The sequence below is a fragment of the Stegodyphus dumicola genome, chromosome 3 (genome assembly GCF_044657685.1).
Source record: "Stegodyphus dumicola isolate Sdum_Otavi_A_Nest chromosome 3, ASM4465768v1".
NCBI lineage: Eukaryota > Metazoa > Arthropoda > Arachnida > Araneae > Eresidae > Stegodyphus > Stegodyphus dumicola.
Window position 1 is genome coordinate 196,806,848 of NC_140770.1, and position 19,801 is coordinate 196,826,648.

The 19,801-nt window shown below is 31.4% G+C and overlaps 1 protein-coding gene across 2 annotated transcripts in view; it reads left to right on the top strand.

Annotated features, from left to right (window-relative positions):
- The window catches only part of LOC118181504 (uncharacterized), a 268,359-nt gene that overhangs the window by 153,398 nt on the left and 95,160 nt on the right, over window positions 1-19,801 (top strand). For both annotated transcript variants that reach the window (XM_085813719.1, XM_085813720.1), the window contains exons 3-6: window positions 14,118-14,215; window positions 14,299-14,389; window positions 17,563-17,729; window positions 18,585-18,734. In XM_085813719.1, coding sequence (XP_085669845.1) covers window positions 14,118-14,215; window positions 14,299-14,389; window positions 17,563-17,729; window positions 18,585-18,734 — 506 coding nt within the window. The remainder of the gene's footprint in view (window positions 1-14,117; window positions 14,216-14,298; window positions 14,390-17,562; window positions 17,730-18,584; window positions 18,735-19,801) is intronic.

Sequence of the window (19,801 nt, forward strand, 5' to 3'; positions counted from 1 at the left end):
TACGGAGCCAGATAGTCGTTCTCACTCTGACTCGAAGTCCACTTGTAGCCGAGCCTTGAAATCGTTGAACACTAGTAATTTGATCTCTGCTTCTGTCCTGGTGAAGGGGCATGCTGCGTGTAAGCTTTCATAATTTTCGCCTTGTGTAATATGAATACGAGTTGGTTTCCCTTTCAGAGATCTTTCACGAAGGCACCCTTTCCTTAGGCATATAGCTCTCACATATGTTTTATAATAGTCTAAATAATACAATCCAGTCTATATTAAATCAGCTGCGAGGCGTCTGCGATCTGCCATCATTGCAGGCTGCGTAAAAGTTTTAATTTATCTTTTAAATTTCAAATTATAAAATACTTTGAAACGATTTAAAAGAACGATTTAAAAGTAACGATTTTAAAATAACGATTTATATCATTCTTGGTAGTATTATTATCAATCATCTTGTTATTAATGTAATTAATAAAAGTTTGTTACACCTATGGTATGTACCTGTGCTACATAATTTTTTTCATTCCGTTATTGTTACCGATTAAGAAGCAGCATTGCACAGACACTTAAGCATAAGATTACTATGGCTTCATATTTTTAAAGCGCTTGTTTTTAAAAGTAAAATCCTTTTTTAAGAAACAAATCTTTGTCTATTAAAACTGGCTAAAAGCAGATCATTAGAAATAAAAAAAAAATTGTTCACGAAACAACTCTTGAAACGGAGATTTAATTAGTTTTATTGAACGTTATTTGATTGTTGTCTTTGGTGTAAATTCCTTAATTTTATTTTTCCACTTATTTTTTAAATGAATGATGCGTATCATCAGCTAGTTTCATATCAAATTTTATTAAGACCAACAATGGCGTCGCGTGTCCAGGGCACAACCGCAGAAAAAGGATCCACTACACTTCCCCACTCTTAATGAGGACTCGATTAAGATTCCGGAATCTCATTTGCATCGCAATCGGTGATTTCGTCACGCAACTTCTGTCGCCGGCAGAATAGCTATGTTTTACAGCTATTATCTGGTAAGAGGAGATTAATCTCTTTCCTTTTTACGACATTTTTAGCATCTTTTTCATACGCTTCGGCGGAGTTCCGAAGTTACCGTACTAATTCACGCCCAAACATTTTCCCTTTTCTTTATTTTACGAAATGGCGTGAGAGATATCTATGCAAAATAGGATCCGTTCTTGATCTTGAATGTAAATATTTGTTCGAAGCATTACGTAAGGCATGCGACCGTACGCAGGATCTTAAAGTAGCCGACGGACCTCCCTTTTTTTAAACAGACGCTATAAAAAAGGCTTTGTTACAAAAGCTACAAAAGGCTTTGTTGTCTTGGAAATTACAGTGTAGAAAGTGAAGAATAAGAGTTATCAAATAAAACATTTAGAACGCAAACGTTTTAGGTGAAATGTTTCTTTAATTGAAATGAAAATCGTCTGAAAATGTGCGAACAATATGTGTGTGTGTGTGTGTGTACTGGATATTGCCGCATATATACAACTAATGTGTGGATATCATTCATTCCTTTATAACCTTGTGTTACATGCGATGTATGTGTGTGATGTGTTGAGTGTGTTTCGAAATTATATTTTTAAAATTTAATTTTCCTGGAACAGGGTTTATTTGAAAATTATATCACTGATTTTCAGTTGTATTTTTGCAATGTTTTTTTTCCTGTACTTACTTTTTATTTCTTAAATCTGTAATCTCTTTCTTCTCTTCCAAGTTAAAAATATGATTTCTGTCTTTCGCTTAAATGCTTTTTTAAATTCCTACTATTATCTCACACTCTTCCTGTATCTTGTTGAAATTTTCAGTTATTAATAAAATACTTTTTATTCATCCACTCAAGTTCAAATACTTTTTTTAAAACTTGTTGTAGACACTTGATATCAATACAATTTTTTCAAGTATTAAAAACTTAAAAGAAATTTTTAAAAATTTTTCATTGTTGACCAATTGACTATAACATTTTTTTATTTTACTTGTTTCCATTTTCTTTAGGTGCCTAATAGATATTTATCGTAACATAATAAATAATAATACAAAGGCAAAAAATTCAAATTTATATTTATTTTCTATCTAAAATCTAAATTTTGGTATCTGCAAGAAGTTTCTATTGGTTAATTCAAATGTATTGACTGCTAAATGCAGTTTCTGAAACTGGCTTTTATTTTAAATAATTCCAATATTTTGCATAACCACTAAACAAATTACTTTAACAAATTCTACAAAAACCTTTTTAGAAATTTTACAGAGGAAACTTTCGAAGTGTGAAAAAATGTGAGAATAAATGATGACAACTCTTTTTATATTTGTATATGAAGAATTATACAATACTTCATTGTTTCTTACTACAGTTGACCCTTGATGACACTTCGATTCTGATCAAATCTGTAGCTTTGGAGAAAACTTACTAGACATTCTCTTCGTCACGGATTCTAGATTTTTTTCCATCAATCGGGTTCTTTTCTCAAACTTATTAATTTTTATCTGATCACATATAAATATACTCCCAAATAAAGCGATTATAATTATTTCAAAAATTCGTAATTGAGGGTATTTGCGTTTTGACAAGTATGAATTAAAATCTATTCATTCATATCCTTGAATAAGTTCTTATCATCCTGGTTAGCTACGTATCTTCGTTTGTAGACTTTCTAATGCATTATTCACATTCTTTCAGTAGTACTGAAAATATGTAAAATTGAATTACAAGTCATTGAAATCAATCCTTTTTTTTCAAGTTCTTATCGTAAAAACGAATGTTTCTTGCATAATTTTGAGATTTTTCATTTGAAATAATAAGGCAGGGAATGTACGAAATATTTTGATTCAAGCTGTGTTTCTTGTAAATTCCAATTTAGATTTAAATGTTTAGTACAAGTCAAAGGATAAGTTTATTTTTTCCTTGCAGCTGTTTATTGACAGTAAATCCTAAATCTGTTTTCCAAGTATCATTATATAACTCGTCGATGGTTTTATTTATTTATTTATTTCTGTGTTTTGAAAATTTTGATTTCATTTATTAAATAGTAGAGACATGAGGCATTTTTTGAAAGCAGGGATGAAAAATGAGAAACGCCCTCGCCAGGAATCAAACCACGGACCTCTCGAATACGCGTCGAGATTGCAGACCACTACACTATGAAGGCAAGCTAAGAAGGCAGGAGAAATAAATACCTTATATACTCCCCCTTATAAAGGGCGACTGGGGTTTTTAGGGGACCGAATCGCCAAATCCTGGGTGTGGTGAATCATCATCCACTACTTTAGTTCGGGCGGCACTGTAGAGTCATTAGGTATTTTTGAAGCCGGAGAAATGAAAAATGAGCAACGCCTTCACCGGGAATCGAACCACGGACCTCTCGAATACGCGCCGAGCGTGCAGACCACTACACTACGAAGGCAGGCTAAGAAGGCGGGAGAAATACCTAATAAAATTTTAAAAAAAAAACATTTTATACCGTTCCTCAGCATAACTACTCCATCTCATACCGAATAATTTCTCTGTAGTTACTTTAAATTTCTTCAATTCATGATTCATAGCTCGTTCCCGGATAAAATTTGATGTTTTTGTTATTATTTCTATAACTTTATCCATTATGCAAACTTTCAGTACCCCATTTACAGCAAATATATGACTGAAATGTACTCGCGGGCCGCGTAAAATAGCTTCGGGGGCCGAATTCGCCCCGCGGCTCTTCAGTTCCGAGATCACTGGTGTAAGGGATTACTGGAAATATTAGTTTGTGTGATACTTAATCATGATTATGTATTAGTAACCAGTTGATTTGGAAAAAAGTTTCCAACAGATCGTCTAAAACAAGTGATCCTCCCGATTTTCGATGACATTTTCTCCTCGATATTTCTTTTCACCATTTCAGTTTGTCTTCAAAGTAATAATAAATTCTTTGTGTTTTAATTTTTTCCCCATAGAGTGTTTTAATATTGATTGTTGTTAACCTTATTTACATGTCTTTAAAAAATGGTCGCACAAATGCGTTGCTAAAACCTATTTCCTTTACTATTTATTCACTTCAAAACCATAATTTCTGTAACAGCCGTGCCTTAAGGGAATAAATATCTCATTTTGTGAATGTAATCAGAAAATACGTTGTGGTGAGTTTTTGCTTGGGATTGCGTGTTTATGGTGTAAACAAACAAATGCGTATTCCATTATTCATAGTGTTCCTAATCGTTCTCTTGTGTTTGAACAAAGCTACTTAACAAGTCTGCACAGAAGCCCAACTTTTAGATTCACGAGGGAGTTGCCAAGTTATCTGTTAAAACTAATGATTACCCAGAAACCAGTGCTCGAATATAATTTTTTTAAATCAAACTAAACATTTAATGACCTTTAGTAATGTGTTTCTTTAGCGATTTTATAATCTGGAGAATAAATATCTCATTTTGTGATTGGTCAGATTTATCAGAATAAGGTAATGTACATCTATATATAACTATAATTCTTCCTTTTTTCATAACATCTCCCGATTTCCCAACAAATATCTAATTTTGAATATTTAATTTTTGCCATTTACTAAGGAAAATGTCTAAGCAATAAATGAAATTCATTGACTTTATAAAACCTTTTAATTTATAAAATAATTATTTATTTAATATTATAACTTTTTAACTATAAATTTTCAATCCCATCTGTAGTTATTTTCAAGCAAATTTTTTCTGATTAAATTGTAAGAGATCGTCGTGTATTTTTAATGTGTATTTCAGATTAAATTGTATATAAATTATCTTAAATCTACTATAGGCATTTGTATTGCTTTTTATGAAGATTCAAGCAAAGTGTACTCAGTTAAAATTTGTGTTTCTTTTTACTTCAGTATATGGCACACTGACTGCTTAAGTTTATTCGTATAACAGTGTGACATTACTTGTTAATACCATTTTCATCGTATTTAAAAGTACTCTGATAAATAAAAGCTTTCCTCTCCTAGTCAGGATTTTCCCGATATAAATGTGTAAAAACATTATGAAATTAGTCAAAGAACGAAAAATTTAGCATATTAGTGTATCCAAACCATAGTACAAATATTTCAATAACTTGAATCATGCTTTATTAGGTGAATTATAAAGTCAATTTAGAGTTCTTTGAAATTTTGCAGCCACGCAACGCGAAAACCTTTTGAAACTTCCGGTTTTCTCGCAGAAACATGCCAATGTTTAACGTTTCAAGGTTGGAATGTGACTTTTATTAGTATATTGATGGAGTGTAGTGGGTTGTAACCTTGCGTGCCCTTTAGCATCCCATTACCGTAACTGCACTTTTCATATTGTTTACAACCAATAGAGTTTCCGTTATTTCAAACTTATAAATAGTTGCTTTAAATACATACAGCAGTAACGGAGCGCTGGAACACGTAGTACACGATTGGCCACCATCGTAAAAGTAATCAGGCAAGGGAACAGGCTATTTTCAACGTTAAAATGGGAGAAAAAAACAATCCTTCAACCGCTTCTCATAACTAGTCGTGAATTTGACAAATTCCTGCATCAACCGGTTTAGCATTATGAATGCATTTATTAGTCCAAAGGGATTTGAGTCCCGAAGGACTATTACTTTCGTTTTGATATTTTGCCTCGGACTCCTATAAATGTCGATTCACTTTTCACAAACTGTTGCCACAAAATGCTAGAGCCCTGTGTTATATTTGAAGAAATTAAATAATGAAAAATCTGCATAAATGTATATATTTTTCTCGCATTGTGATAAAACAACGGTATCTAGAGCCATCCAATTTTGAATGACGTAATCGTACTGCGAATATGGGGCATCTGAAATCCCAAATTTGAAATTAGGAATTTGTTTTATTATCTATTTTTTATTTTGTAAAACTTTATCGAATTTTTGAGTTACAAACTCAACGATTTAAAAGCGAGCAATGGCAACACTGTACGGGGTGGAGGGGGAACTTTTTATTTCCAGCGCGTCAAACTGTGTGTCGGAAATTCTAAAGAAATGCTCATTTTAAAATTAATTCGCGAAATTGCTATTAGTTGCTTTGAACTAAAAAGCATCAGCTTTGTATGAAAACTTTATTGATGTTCTAAAACATGAAATATTTAAGAGAAAAGTTGCCTGCAGCGCAGTGCGGCTAAGAACGCTAATCTGCTGAAAACATAAACATGAACAACTGTTGCCATTCACACAAACTTAATAGTAAAATAAAGCATGTTGCCAGTAACAAGATTATTGTAAATTACAACATAAAATTAAACAGTGATAAAATAAAATATACAAAGAAAAAAAGAAATGCAAATATTAAATCTACATCCAACAGCTATGGTTTAAGTGCAAAGAACATGATATTTAATAAATAAAGGTAACACACAAAACGTTAAAAAAACGCCCCTTTGGACGTAATTTAAAATCTGAAAAATGTCAAAATTTTTTTTAAATAATTTTCCGGCAAATAGCATGCATTTTATTTCTTATTTAGGAGGTATTTGTACCTCAAGTTAGTATGCACTAATGTATGTAATCTTCGATAAGCCAGCATCTGCTTACCGAAGCATCTGCTTTAAAAATCTTTCTCCTCTTCAAGAAAAATTATGTATGTGTATGTCAAAGACTTTTAAACATACTACCAAGGCGTTTGAGCAAGTAATGTGTAATCCTGTAGCACAATTACGGAAGAATCACAAGTTAGAATAACCATGAAATCTTTATTTAAGAAGATAAAAATATATAATTCACCTTGAGAGGAATAAAATAAGTTGAAAATTTCAAAAACAAACTAAAATTAAAACTATGAAACCGTAATTTATGAAATAAAGAACAATTATGATCTAAAGGGTATCAAAATTTGCAAAGAGAAAAAGCTTAATATTTATTTGTTTACTTTATTAAACGTTTCTTTCAATGTAAGTTGTTTAAGTTTTGCTTCGTTTCATGTGATAATACTTTCTCTTTAATTCTATTAAACAGACATAATTTCTTGTTCAGTTACAAAGTTCCGCCGTTCAAGTCCTATAATTGCTGTGTCAAGAACACCGACTAATTTGTCAATCGAAATTTTTTTGTTTTCAATAACCTCTGTCACTTTTCTTCGCTATCGGAAGCGAATTATAATGACGAGAAACTTGTTTTAAATCATATCAAAGACGGAGCATATCGAGATGAAATACTACATTTGGTAAGGAATTATAAGCCAAATAAAATAAAAACATCTGCGCTGAAGATAAGGATAGTGCTGACAAATCAACTTCCAATTCATTAGGCGCCCGCCGCCGAGCAGCGTGAAATTGCAGCGCCGAGCAGATTTCGGATTTCAAAACATACTTTCGCTTTAGATCCTTTACATATTAACAAATATATATCGGAAATTCTATTTGATATAATCGAAAGTTTAAGCTTACTTTTATAAAATTGCTCTTACAGTCTGCAAAAAATAATAAGCCGGATGCAATTCGAAAATTAAGGAACAACGCAATCATCAACATTAACTGAAATAGATAATTAGATAATTTTAGCTTATACGTCCATTATACATAAAATGCGCACGCGAAAACGTATTCTGCACTTGCGCACACTCATATGCGCAGTCGTAAAAGGTCTTACGCGCACGCGTGAACGCCTCTGCGCATGTGTCAACATGGCGCATGCGCAGAAAGTTTTTAGTTTTGATGTCCGGATTATAGATCATTCCGAATTATGGGTGTCCGAATTAACGACTTTTGACTGTAACAGTTTCTTAATTCAAATGCATTCCAGCTAAGTTTTAGAACTTCCAGATTGGCATTTAATCAATTAATATTGAACTATTAAGTATCTTACTTATAACTGAAAAGAAATATACGGAAACTTCCTAAGAGGTACAAAATTTGAGAACAGATAATGACAACTTGCTCTCTTTGTTTTATTTATTACATTTTTTGTGACGCATGGATAAAAATAATATTTTTATGAAAATTATTATAAACGTCTTTGTTTCTTTTAACAGTCGTTCAGCTACGACACCTAGGAACTGTAGATACTCGACAGCAATCTGCCTCTTTATATAAACTTATTATTGTTCGAGAAAAAGAACGGCTCACATGTGAATGTACTAAGAAACAAAGCAATTATTTCAAAAATTGGTAACTGTGACTTTACTGTTGTTGTTGACAACAGTACTAATGAACTGTAACTATTGGCAAGTTAATCAAATTTCATCTTAAAATCTTTTATCCGTTTTCGGTAAAGAAAATAATAGAAGATTGGATTCCAAACCACTAAAATAGTTTTTCAAGTTCTTTTCATAATAATGCTAATTATTTTACGAAAAATGTATTCGATGGCCACATAAAAATGCTTCGGAACCACCAATTTGAGATATATGGGGTATGGAATTCGTAGATGACATCTTGATGTATTGAAAACATTTAACTTTTCAGTATGTATCTGCGTTTGCTTTTTGACTTTTCTGACAAATAAATTATTATGTGTAAGGAAACGATGGATTTATTTTCCTTAATATTACGATTAAAAATTAATATTCAGATGCTTTCTTTTCCTTATGCTTGCGTGTCATATTGAAGGTCACATTTCTCTTTCATCTTCATATCCTCATTTGGTGCGTGTTGAAATTGAAAGTGATAAATTTATAAAAGAAACTTCTGTGTATGACCTGAATGTGACATGAAACGTCTAGTAGTCTTCGTTGACGTGGTATTTTTCTCTGCGTTTCAAAGAAGTGTTTTCAAATGGTCTTTCCGCTGGCGTTCCTTTGTCGTAATGAAAGACATAAAATTATTATATTTATTCTCTAGGAGTCTCGATTTAGTTTAATTTAAATAATATTTTGGGGATATAGATAATTACATTCGTTGATCTAATACCATTTTAAGATCCGAATTTTTTAAATTTAAATTAATGAAGTGTTCTTTTATAAATATTAAATTCATAACATGTATGCCTCTGTCAGCTGAATTGAAATCTGTAATGAAATCTTATATACCATGCAGAGAGTTATTGTAATGTTCATATGGAATGCTGGCGAACCAGAATAGTAATTATCGACGCTAACTGCAGTACCGTAAGGCCTGGATTCAAATCCCTGAGAAAGCATCGATGTTTGTAAATGTCTGTGCGGCACTCTAAATATGCGGCGAGCCGAAAGTCCTCTCGAGAGGTTGGCGTAGAGAAAGAGGGATGGAAGATCCTTAGATCCGTCTTCCCCGGGCAGCTCTCCGTCAAAATTGGGAGCGGAACTAAGCAAAGTCGTGCTGTCACCTGTCTGATGTTCAAGAATCTTCCCAACGACAGGCGTAATCTTGTACTTCTTACCACGATGAATTTCGTAGGCGTGTTCTGATGTTATTGTAAGGCAAGTCACAACACATTAGTATATTATACATACATAGAAAAATGAAAGCATGTAGGTGCTGAAAGTGTACGACTTTTTAATGTATTTGACCTAAAGAATATCTCACTTACAGGCTCGTCGGAATTTGCAGTTGAAACTCCAGTCTTTTGTAATATCTTAGTTGTGTAGAATTATATCAAAGTTCTTCAGACCTATTAGACCGACAAGCGAATTATCGCTCCGTCTGAAGTACTATGATAAAATTTTAAGAAGGTTGTATAAGTAACACTCCGGCTCAACGGACCAAATACTTTGATTCTATAATTCTAAAACTAACTATAGGACTATATAATAGAGAACTAACTAATCTATTTACAGAAATTATCTACATTCAATTCTAATGCATGCTTTGGCATCCAGATGGCCAAGTGAGAGTTTCTTTCCATATCCAATAAGTGGCACTGTATTCTAACTTAAACAACATTAAAGTAAGGTTTAAATTTCAAACTAAATTATGTAGTCGAAAACTACACATATTGGACCACTTAAAATTTTCTTAGCATTTTAATAGCGCGTTTTTAACATCGGCGAGCAAATTGACTAATGCCGGAAATCACTTGCAGAGCTGGTCGTTAGAGCGTAAACTGCATTCGACGCTATTAAGAGCTGTAAAATATTCAAAGCACTAAAGTCATTTAACTTGCATCCTGGTGAAAACTATTGCTAGAACAAAGGTTTAAATCATAGTAATTAGTTAATTAATATAACACGTTTTTTGTTTCTTTTCTAAGTATCAGAGGACTTCTAAGTGTCAGTCTCCTTTCTAAGTATCAGGACTTCCAAGCTTAGCTTCAAGATTCTCAAATATGAAATCTAAATTGGAAATAAAAAGGGAACTTTTTCAGGCTTAACTGCATTATAAATCTTTGAATTTGTTCAAAAGATCATCTGCTATTTCAAGAATTCTTTGATATTTCCCCCGATATATTTTTGCAAGCTTTCGTTTTCCAGCTTGTGTTTAGCTAGATTCAACTGCTGATCAATTGCTGATCCAGGAATAATGTTTTAATTTGTAGACGGATAAAAATACTTTATTTGATTTTTACATTGTTTTACTTTATACGAATAGTTGCCGTTGATATTCATCGCATATAAAAAATAAGTTCTTGGAACTTATTTTTTTAACGAAGGATTGTGTATAGCAAACAAAAAGTGCTATGTGTGTGTGACTAATTTATAGAATTTAATGGCGTACGTTTTGTTCACATATTTTGGATATAATGATTCTTCCTGTCTCCCATTTTGAAAGATTAGAATATTTTGTTTATCTCATTTAAAGATTCAAATCGACAGCAAATATTTTTTAATCACCACAGTTATTACATATATATTTTTTATATTGGATCTTTGTCAGACGCTTTGCAAATTTCTATAGGTTTCTTCTACTGTAACAGTGTCAGCTAATGTTACTTATTATGCTGTTATTAAGAATTACATAGTAGTTTATTATAACAGCTAATTGCAAAGTTATAAAGCGAGGAATTAATCATGGAAATTGAAATAGACGTGAAGTTTATGTGTGCACATATATTCCTAGGAAAGTATTTATGTTTTGCTGTCAGTTGAAATCAATCAGAAGTTGAATGTATGTAATCCCACTCCCCCCAAAACCTCCGAGTGCATTATCTGAACTAAGCATATACATAAATATATAGAAAACAATTCCGAAATATATAATAGTTTTTGTTGACCATCCGTAATTCTTCTGTTAAACATTTTATAATCTTGTTTTATTTATATATCCCTTTAGCTTAAATGCTCAGTGCATATGTTTGGGATGGGCTTGTGGTAAAGGAACCACATTAATATAGAGCTATAAAAATAACTGATGGTGTTTAAATGCTTTAGTAAATTAGTATTCTTTAGAACTTTAACTATTATCCTGTTTCTAAAATCGCTGTGGAAGATAAATAAACACGTTTCCTCCCCTGCTGTTAGAGTTTTTTGTTTTTATCGGTAGCTGTTTCTTGTCAAAACATTCGCTACGCTGCGTTATGAACGCCATTCGAAATGATGGATCACCAAGTTGTGAAGCTGAGTCTGTCTGTAATTATAATAATTTGTTTTGTCGCTTTGACTTCGACCGTTTAAATTATTCTGCGAATGTTTTTGCTTTTTAAAATATTCCTCAAAAGCTATGATTTTTTTATTATTTAAAAAATTCACCTTTCTTTGTTTATTCTTTTCCTTTCTTTTCTTTTTTTTAATGAAATGTCGCCTCTTTGTCGTTAGGTTGATCTTTTTTTTTCCAGGAAGAATCTAATATTTCAATGTTCAGATGAAATTAAATTCTCTCTCAGTCTTTGCCGTGTTAAAACACTTCTGAGGCGTCTTCTCTTTTAAAAAGCTTTGATTTTAAATCTTTTTTTAATTTCTAGAAAGGTAAATCCGTTTTTCTTTGTTTGTCTTAGTTAGGAAATATTCTCCGTGCTGAAATAAATTTTTAGAAAAAGTGTTGGGAAGTTCTGTTTTAAATTTATATTGTCATTTTCTTCTTTTTTGCCTGTGTACTTATTTTCTGGGATTTGAGCAAAGTAAGAGTAAAATAGTAAATTTTTTATGGTTTTTATTTTGACATTATTCGTAAATGAGCAGAAGTGAATCATTTCTTCAAATAAATAACATTCATTCAAATCATAAATTCCCTGTAAATACATTACGTGTACTGGCAGCTTGTTCTTGACTTATTTTGTCTATTTTTTGAACACTTTTCTGAAAATTTAAAATTTTTATCTTAATTTTTTTTTCTTTTCTTTTCTTTCTTTTTTTTTAAATATTTTATTTTATTTTATTTTATTTTAAGCTTAATTTTTTTTCGTTAGTTATTCATCAATATTACATAAGGAATAGAAATTTTTATCTATACTCCATAAGTAACTGAAGTTGTTTTTTCCTGTACTTTGTGTCATTTTGCGTTCCATTCAAGAAACGGTGGGAATTAAAGAATCGTTTTTTAAGGTTAGTAAACAGCAGCACCAAAGTATATAATCATTTAAAATCGTTGATTAAAAGGGATTTTTATTGTTGTCTGGCTGTGTTATTCAGTATTATTTTATTACACAGTACATTTTGTAAACATGTAAGGATCTTAAGTTTTACTAACGTTTATTTTATTTTAAATCTTTACTATCACTTCTTATTTTCTACTTCCGGCCAGAATTATAAGCGTTAACGTATTTATGCAAAATTTGTCTGGCGAAAGCCAAGTATTTAAGTTGTGGCTTTTTGCCAAGCGAGAGAGAGGAAGTAGTTAGTCGAAGCAGGCCGCTTACCTTAGAAGTTTTACTCAGTTCCTGGTTGCCTTCCAGGCCAGAGGTTTAATCCTCTTGATAACTCTTGATAAACGTATTGTAGTGTTAGCAGTTCTCTGTACTACATACGGCTTCCTGTTAATATAAGGCCAATCTTCCACGTTTATTATTTCAAAGTTAAGTTAGAGTTTAGTTCTATTTTTATATTCTTACGTTTAGACCACAAGTAGTGGGTCTTTGTATTCCGAAGTACGGAAATTATTGTAAAGAGAGAAAAATAAAGGGTTTTGTATACCCTTCTTGTGTATCCTGTCTACTTCCCACAGTTATTGAACATAGCTTTAGTAAGCTCTCTGTTCCGAGTCAGGTCCTTGCATGTTCCCGAAGAAAGTAAGACGGAACAATTGAACCTGATAAACATTCCGTTTCCATTTTGAATTAGTGAGAAAACCTATGATAGGCATTATTTTCAATTATATCAATTTCTAAAAATTTTGCCCTTATTAATTAATTTTTCATTTCTTTTATGTAATTCTTAAAATTTTCAGAATCTTATTGAAATATGTTAACTTAATAATATTAGCATAATAATAATTAAAGCGGCACAAAGATTAGCCTGCAAGAAACAGGAAAATATTAAATAATCGTCTGGCAGTAAATGGTAAAACTTTTTAATCTGAATATGTTTGAAGAATACCTTACTGGAGTTGGCAATGACTAGAGTGAATTTAAAGATGCAATATGTATGTCGTATTTGAAAACTGTTTGCGTCATTTACATTTGATGTGTTAATGACCATTAAAATGTTTACAAGGTAATAAAGATTAATTCATAGTAGTATTATGAGACGTAGATATCGAACCTATTTTTTTCGAATTCATTTATTGAACGAACTTACTTATTAACAGATCATATTCGAACTTATTATCATCATAGCATATCATATTAACATATGATATGATTGATATGATTCGATGTCATCGATATAGAACTTATTTATTAACAGAATCAAGCTGCAGTCAGACTTTAACTGCAGCTTTATTCGGTTAATTTTAATTTTAAAATGTGATGCTGTCAGTAGGCTGACATATAAGTTGAAGATAAACAGTCACATTCGTTAAACTAACCACGTAGCTTGGTTACTGTAATGCCTAGAGATAGACCTTTAAGTTTTGGATAATATTGCGTTAATTGCAGCACATTTTGAAATATGGTATATACTGTCAAAGTTTTTTTTAGCTTTGCTCTTTCAATTATGTGAAAAAGGACTGAAGAAACGTAGATGTAATATTATACATTAATTCTCTTGTTACATTATGGAAAAATGCATTTTAAAGTATTAAATTTTGTATTGTGTTTATCTCAAGCTGAAATTGGAGGATTTTGTTTTTAAACAACTATTGCATTACAATCAAACCTAAAAAGCATTAATTTTCATTTTTCAAAGTCCCCATTTGTATCCTTACTTGTTTGTTTTAATTTTCTTTGTTTTCATTTCAGGAAGCAATCATTACATTCAACCCTTTTATAACAACTCTTTGTCACATCAATCTCATCCCATGAAGAAAATGACTCCTGGTGGAGGCTCTAATGGCCAGGTACCTTTCCTCCCTACTCAACTAAATTTCCTATGTGTCAGTTGTTTTTGTCATGGTAAATAATTTCTTCTTCCTATCTTTAGATACATTTAGCCCATGTTACGGTTCACAGTCAACCGGACAGCTTGCCAAGCACGCCGTCCGACGCTGGTCATTCGCCGAGTCTTGCCAAAGGTAAGTATGTCTTCTTTCTAAAATGTTGATCATTTGGGAAGCATAGGTAATTGATATAATTTTAATAAAATTGAAACATTTAACACAAATGTAGGTTTTATGATGACTAGTTAAGCAACTTATTTCATTTTTCTTACATTTGACGTGCTGACTTAGTATTCAAAGTTTTGAGATGAGGAAATAAAGCTTTGAAATGTTAGTAATTGATTAATTATTGACGTCAGCTCTCGTTGCTTTAATTTTTTCTTTTCATTGTACTTTCTGTATCAGGTCTCGACAACCTATGACCTATAGATCACCCAGTGACCAATTTCATAATTTCAAGCGATGCACTTGAATTCTGAAAATAAAGGGATAATATGTGGTATCAGGACTGCTTGATCTTCTAATCTGTTTAGGGAACATCTAATGTCCTGAATGAGAACAGGGAGCTTACTCAAGGTATGTTCGTGTAAGTGTGGAATGGACAACACAAGTAAGAAGGGTTAACTTTACCCTTTATTCTCCACGATATTACAGGTACTACCACACTTCGGGATACAAAGACCAACCACTTGTGGTCTGAACGTAAAAATATAAGAGCTACTAACTAACTAAATTTAAATAAGAGCTAACTTTGAATACTTTACGCAGATGACTAACACTAAGGTTGTCCTTTTCGGATTATTACGTATGTAGAACCCAAATTGCGGAAAACTACAATACGTCTTAGATTTGAAGAAGACTAAACCTCTAGCAACTGATTGAAATCTCGCGTGAAATATAGTGGCAAGAAGGCTCACTCTCTCTCCATATAACTTTGTTCTTGGCGAAAATCCACAACTTAAATACTTAGCAAATACAATTTGCAAGAACAGATTAACGCGTTTATTCTGGCCGGAAGTGGAAAATAAGAGAGCACAGTAAAGTTTTAAAACAAAATAAACGTTAGTCAAACTTAAGTTACTTACAGGGGAAATAAATTATGAAACGTAAATTCGAAACGAGCACTTAAAGAGTATATAAAAAAATAAACCGAAAATAAAATAATAACCCTAACATTTTTGTTTGATTATAAAGTTACAGTAACGAACATGCATTTTTATCTTAAAATAAAAAACTGTAACATAATTTGAAGGAGAAATCGATAAGGTTGGCAACGCCGATCCATAATCCATAATTCCGAAAAATTGGCTTTGCCATTTTATCCGCATATAGATCAACTTATAAATGCGACAAAATATTTTCATACATGAAATTTATTTTAAATAAGAACAGGAGCAGCTGAACATTCAGATGCCTATATTCGTCTTAAGATAGTTAACTACAACACAGATTTTCTAAACTGGCGTCAGAAGTTCATTATCAGGGAAGCCATTGATATCGAGGAGAAAAATAGAGTTATGTTTGTTTTCATAATCATTAGAATTATAATTTTTTATGACATATATAATATCATATAATTTTAATTTTTTATGTTTCAAACCGTATTGTAATTATTTTAACAAAATATATCTTATTATTTACCAGGAAAGTGAGTTCTAAAATGACGATACCACCGACTCAAAACGTCATCATTTATACATACAACATTTTAGTTAATTTTGACCGGCAACCAAAACAAAAGTTTGCCCACACGTGGTCTATATTTATATTATTAGCGGATTAGATAGTATTAGTTACCGAAATAAAATTGTCTGTTGCTGTCAGGGCAGCTCTATTATAATGCAAGACACAATTTAAATTAAAAAAAAATTTTTTTATTTATTTACTAATATGCTTACAAAGAATGCATGATCTTACATACCTTTCAGTACCTACAGCAGTGATTCTCAACCACTGTGTCGCCGAAATTTTGTGTGCCGCCAAACTCTTAAAGTGTGCCGCCAAATTTTAGAAATGTATATAGTAAAAATTATAATTGGTTTAATCCTAACATACGGCAAGCATTAGAAACAGCGAAATTCGGTTTTTAAGACATTAATAAGCTCGCCAGTTGTGATATCCAAGCCGATTTGGGTCCCAAAGACTTCTGCATTTGAATTAACTTTGAACGAAGAGGAAGAACCTATTTCGCATTCGAGTTTTAATTTTAAAATATTCGGAAGAATCAATTAATTCATTTTGGATTAACACTAGATGCGATTATCCCATAATGGCCAAAAAAGCTTTATAAACATTATTCCAGTTAGTTTTATACTGTGTATTTTCAGTATTAACAAAAAAAAAAAAAAAAAAAAAAGATCGAGGCTGTTAAATGTAGAACACGATATGAGAGTAGCAGTATCACTTGTGCGACCAAATAATAAATGAAATTATCAAAAACATCAAGCTCAAATTTCTCATTAAAAGTATTCTTATTATTAACTTGTAATTAATCCCTTAATAGACGTACTGCTGTCATTGTAATACATATTATTTTATTTTACATTCAAAATTATTATCATAAACTATTTTACACAGTGTATTACAGGTAAGTAAACAATTTTTTAACTTATCTTTTTGTTTGTGCGCCGCCAAATTTTAAAAACGTTAAAAGTGTTCCGCGACAAAAAAAGTTTGAGAATCACTGACCTACAGCATACGATATTTTTTCTATAAAAAGAATTTAAGGCGACTTGCTTTCGTTGTCACGATTTTTCGCAGAACAAAGTTGAAAATCTTTTAAGTAATGTTTTTGGAAATTATAGACTTTGTTTAACTATTTCAATAACATTAGGTAAACCTTTTTGTTTAATAAAACTGATTTTAAAACGACTTACTTTTGTTGTCAAGTCAGTTCTTCAATATTTTCTGGAAAGAGAGCTACAATTTTTGGCAATGTATCTGCCGACTTGTCTGATTATTACTATAATATTGGGTTGTTTAATAATTAATTATAATTTAGGATTGCCTAATAATTCTTACAGATAGGAGGTCCATTTTAGTAATATTAGGTTATCTAATAAGTATAATAATGCATGAGTGTATAGTAATTTTTAGTAATCTGAGTTCTGTTCCCTTTATCTGGTGGTAAAGATTAAGACCTCATGACAGCACTTACGAATTTCAAAAATGGTTTTCAAAATTGCGTAAATTTGATATTGGAAATTGTTTGATATATATTGTTGTTGTTATTGAAAATGGTTAAATGTTTTAGACGTATATAAATTGCTTGACTGTGTATGAAGAATATTTTTTTTATTTATTTGTAGGTCGAATGATGAGCGGAACACAAGCCTCATTAGAGGATCAAGGCATCGATATGAACAGTCCAGGCAGGCATAGTCCGGGTGGAAGCAGTGGCGGAAGTAGTATATCTAGGCATTCTTTATCAAGTCTGGATAGTGGTCGGGCTTCTGGAGCGGGATCCGACGGAAAAGTAAGTTCATAAATTATCATAGTGTTCTGTTTGTAACATGTCAGTGCTGTAAAGAGAGCAGAACTCTTATTGAATATAAATGTTAGAGCTATCGAAAATAATTCACTTTTTCAAAATTAAAACTAAGGCCGAATAAGGAAAACTATCTTTAAATTTATAGTTAAAACTATCAACGTAATTTTAAAATATGTTACTTTCAAAATATTATTAGGTTTGGCTGGCTGCGTTCAGATTATTGAACTCTTTTACTCTATAGCAGTATTTTCATAATTTTTAAATCTTTAGTCGTTAGCTTTTTTAACCGCATATGATGCTGAACAGTATTAGTTATTATTTTCGTATTTTTCGAAATAACTAATGTAATGGCATGATAGCAAAGACATGTTATTATATTTATAGCTGATATTAATTTCGGGTTTACATCTGGAAACTGCACATTTTTGTTCTACTACGATAACTTTATGTTTTGTATTTGAATGTTATAGATAGAAGAAATATAATGGTTTAATTGTGTTTTATATGCAATAAAGAACAAAGTAAAAAATCTTGCCAAACTGCCAAAGTTTGTCTTTACTACGTCAGCTCAACAGGGTTTCGATATTAACTACTGAATTCTTCAAACGTTCAAAAGATAAAAAAGAAATTTATCAGTCACATCATTTGGTAATAATATAATAATAAAAATAAAATAACCGCAGCTTATTATCTGAATAGTATTTTACAGTAAAACTTAGACTGATAAATTTAAACTTACAATAGATTTTGCTCTGTTATATAATATCAGAAATTTTCATTGGTTGCTTGTATTAGTCTAAAGTTACATCTGTCTGTTTTCAAGAAAGTGTTTAATTTCAGGCTGTGAATCGTCGATTATCCATTCAGAGTTATGAGGGGACATCACCTCAGAGGAGATCCTATCACAGTTCTAGTTCTAGCATTGCCAGCGTCGGTGATGACTTGGGGCCGGGACCCAACGTCGCTGAAATGGTTTTGCATGGGTTGCCGGTGAGTACACCATATTATAATCCACTCCTTATATTGCCTGTTTAATGACCCTAATAAACTAGATGAATATGCTTACTGCATTGCATCTTCAGGTACGAATGATATTATTTGCTTACCCTTTAATGCCTGTAATAAGATGATTAATAGTAAATTAATGTAAAAAAGTCTTTAATCTGTGTTTTACAAAATCGAAATGTTTGTAAAATTTGGTGTCAGTAATCATAATTTCTAAGAGTATTTAACTAAGTGTAAAATGTTCAGGAGAAAGGAGGGTGATAAACCACCAAATATGACTTTTTAAAAAATAAAGAAAAAGTTATCATATTCGATAAGCTGCTGATTTCTGAATGTGTAAACCTGTATTTCGATTAAATTTGAAGTACTGAAATTCTTTTTTCTTCTTTCTTCATTGTACAAATTCCCAAAAATATGAATGTGCTATGAATACTTCAATCGGATGAAAAATGGACTTCTTAAATCTAGCAGCGTATATTGACAATACCACGGAAGAACACAGTTAGTTCATTTTGTGTGTTTTAGGAAACAGTGGTTTCCTCCCCCCCCCCCGATGTTCAGATTTAGACCGTGTATACTACTCCACTTTTGGGAGGGGGAATCTTTCTAATAATGCAGCTCAAATTTCAGGTATATAATCATTCTAGTATGCTACGATGTTTTAAGCTGTTTTTGCGTTTTGCATATTTTTGATAGAGTTACTTGAGTTTTCATTTTACTATTATTGTTAAATAAGATTCGAGGAATCATTTTAGTATGCAATTCGTAAATCATTTTATAAAATATAGTTTGTAAAGGTCAATTGAAGTTGCTATATTGCTGATCAATAATTTTTATTTTTTAATTAATTGGTTGATAATTAAATTGTTTTTTACTAATTTTATTATTTTAATTCTTGTTTAAAAGTATTTTTATCCTAATCGAGTATTTGATTCTTTTGGTTCTTATGGGGGAAGAATGTTGTAGTTTAATTTAATTTATATTTATTTTACCCTAAAAGTTTATAGGTGGGGTAATCAGAATATATCGGGATATTTTTACACATACCACTG